Here is a 2,854-nt window from a genome sequence, read left to right on the forward strand (position 1 = left end):
GTCAAGGCCCTAAGACTGGCTAGAGTTCATGTTCAAATGGAAGAAGCAAAACCGTTTATTGTTGTGTGTAGAAAATGATAGGAGATGAGGCTGAAGAGGTAAACAGGAGCCAGATCATCTAAGATTTGTATGTTTTGGATAAGGAGTTTGGCATGTTAGTGTAAGTGGAGTGGAAATTCATTCCAGTGTTTTATGCTTGGAGGAGATATAGATAAGTGGTGGCATTCAGGACATATTTTGGTGGTTGTGTCTCACCAGGCTTGCTAATGGATATGGGAGGGTAAGAGAACGAGAGGACTGAAGAGTAATTCAGATTTTTGGCTTGAACAGGTGGTGGGTAGTGGTGACTTTTATTTTGGGAAGATGAGGGGACAAGCAGGTTTGAGATGCTTATTCAACATTCAAGTGGAATTGTTATATAGGCCTTTGAATGTATGATTCTGGACTTTAGGGGAGAGATTCAGATTGGAGATAAATATTTTAGGAATTAGTGGCATGAAGAGATACAAAGCCATGCAACTATTAAAAGAAGTCATTCATCAGTGGCGATCAAGGCCACATAGCTAGTAAGTGACAGAATTAGGATTTGACGGACCCCCAAATCTGTTTTGCCAAACCAGATTACTGCAACATATTTTTACATTTTAGGTCAACTAATATGTTTTCTCAGTAACTTTTTCACTGTAGGGCTGACAGCAATAATTAGTTCATAATAATGATGGTATTTTCTCCTTTTAGTAATACTGTACTAGTACAGTACAATGAGGCGGCTCAGGGTGCTGACCCTTTGCTGCAGCTGAAAATCCATGTATAACTTTACAGTCAGACCTCTGCATCTGTGGTTCTACATCTGCAGATTCAGTCAACCCTGGATTGTGTAGTATTGTAGTACATATTTATTGAAAAAAACCTGCGTGTAAGTGGACCTTCACAGTTCAAACCAGTATTTTTTTAAAATTAATTAATTAATTAATTTTTGGCTGCGTTGGGTCTTTGTCGCTATGCATGGGCTTTCTCTAGTTGCAGCGAGTGGGGGCTACTCTTTGTTGCAGTGCACGGGCTTCTCATTGCAGTGGCTTCTCTTGCTGCGGAGCACGGGCTCAGTAGCTGTGGCTCAGGGCTCTAGAGCACAGGCTCAGAGAGGCGTGGTGCATGGGCTTAGTTGTGGCCCACGGGCTTAGTTGCTCCGCGGCATGTGAGATCCTCCCAGATAAGGGCTCGAACCCTTGTCCCCTGCATTGGCAGGTGGATTCTTAACCGCTGCGCCACCAGGGGAGCCCTCAAACCAGTGTTGTTCAAGGGTCTACTGTAATTATTTTAATGTAATGTAGATTGGTGATGTCCCATTTATAGACCATTAGTAGCAAGGTAGATAAATTTCATCTTTTTGTTAGTAATATATAATTAAAGAGAAAGAAAACAGAACAAATTTTGTTGAAGCCATTCTTACATCTCCTTCAGAAATCTAAGTTTACTTTTAAAATGGTAAAATTAAAATTAAATCATGTTGTAATATGATGATCAGGTAATCGGGTATCATTCTGTTTTCCTAGCACCACAGTGAAATCCTCTGCTTTGACAGCATTTTGATTATGCATCTACAAAAGCACTTACTAAATTGTGTTGTGGTAATTTATGTTTTGTGTCCATGTCTTAGAATAGCTTTCTTGCTTTTATATCTTTAGTATCTGGCATAGTTCCTGGCACACTGGAGACCTGTTGTATATATTTAGTGAATAATTTAATGAATAAAATGAATATGATCATTTACACCAATATTATTATTATTTTAAGGTTACATACTATATAATTCCATTTGTATGACATTCTTTTTTTTTTACACCAATATTATTTTAACACATTTAAATGATGCTGTTTAAAAAAGCAAGTCACACAACTAGCAAATCATAGCATAAAAGATCATTTTTTCTTTCATATCTTATAACAGAAACTCCAATAAAATAGAATAAATTCTATCAAATTGGGGTAGGATTTATTGCTTACATGACTTTTTTTCTTTTAAATAGATGAATAAAGTGTTTAAAAAAATAGTATATAGTCTACCATACAAGTTAAACACTGTTCATGTTACTCTCATTTCTGCTTTTGTCTTAGGCCTACTGAACTAGATGCACTGGTATTTGGCCATCTGTACACCATTCTTACCACACAGTTGACCAATGATGAACTTTCTGAGAAGGTGAAAAACTATAGCAACCTCCTTGCTTTCTGTAGAAGAATCGAACAACACTATTTTGGTAAAGTCAGCTCATCCATCAGATTGTCTTAGAGCTATGTGTTAATTTAGTTATTATTTTTAAAAAGTTTAACTTTTGAAATATATGTTACTTGAATGATGTAATAGATAATAGTATCAGAATTTTAAAACCAAAAATACTGCTTGTCACAACCTCAAAACAAATTACGTAATGTATCGTATACGTGTACCTTATACTGCTATTTGTGTATACATTAAAATAATTTTGAATGATTTCATTTGATATGTTGTACTCTGTATCTTTAAATTTTTGGTTTATTTGGCACATGTATGCATATAAAAATAAAGCTCAAACAAATGTGTGGCCGGTGTATTTACTTTCTTTCCGTCTTTCTGAAAGCTACTCTCTGAGCTTTATACATGGAATAAACAGTGTCTTTTCTAAGGCAATAATTTGTATTCCATACTCCCAAGATTAATTTGCTAGATGTAATGCATGGTAAACCTGGTCATGGGAAGAATGTTCTTAACAGTGAGCACTTAGAAAATGCACATGATTACAAAGTGATTAAATCCTGGAATAGATTACCATTTAAGAGCATTTTTCTTATCTAAACTTTATTGAACTTAAAAACA

At 35.6% G+C, this 2,854-nt stretch overlaps 1 protein-coding gene across 1 annotated transcript in view; it reads left to right on the forward strand.

The window, feature by feature from the left end:
• Window positions 1-2,579, forward strand: part of MTX2 (metaxin 2) — a 64,920-nt gene extending 62,341 nt beyond the window's left edge. Inside the window, exon 10 of the mRNA XM_007451094.1 lies at window positions 2,116-2,579. Coding sequence (XP_007451156.1) covers window positions 2,116-2,290 — 175 coding nt within the window. The 3' untranslated portion in view covers window positions 2,291-2,579. The remainder of the gene's footprint in view (window positions 1-2,115) is intronic.
• Window positions 2,580-2,854: the final 275 nt, after the last annotated feature.

This window comes from Lipotes vexillifer, unplaced genomic scaffold (genome assembly GCF_000442215.2).
Source record: "Lipotes vexillifer unplaced genomic scaffold, Lipotes_vexillifer_v1.1 scaffold645, whole genome shotgun sequence".
In the NCBI taxonomy this organism is placed as follows: domain Eukaryota; kingdom Metazoa; phylum Chordata; class Mammalia; order Artiodactyla; family Lipotidae; genus Lipotes; species Lipotes vexillifer.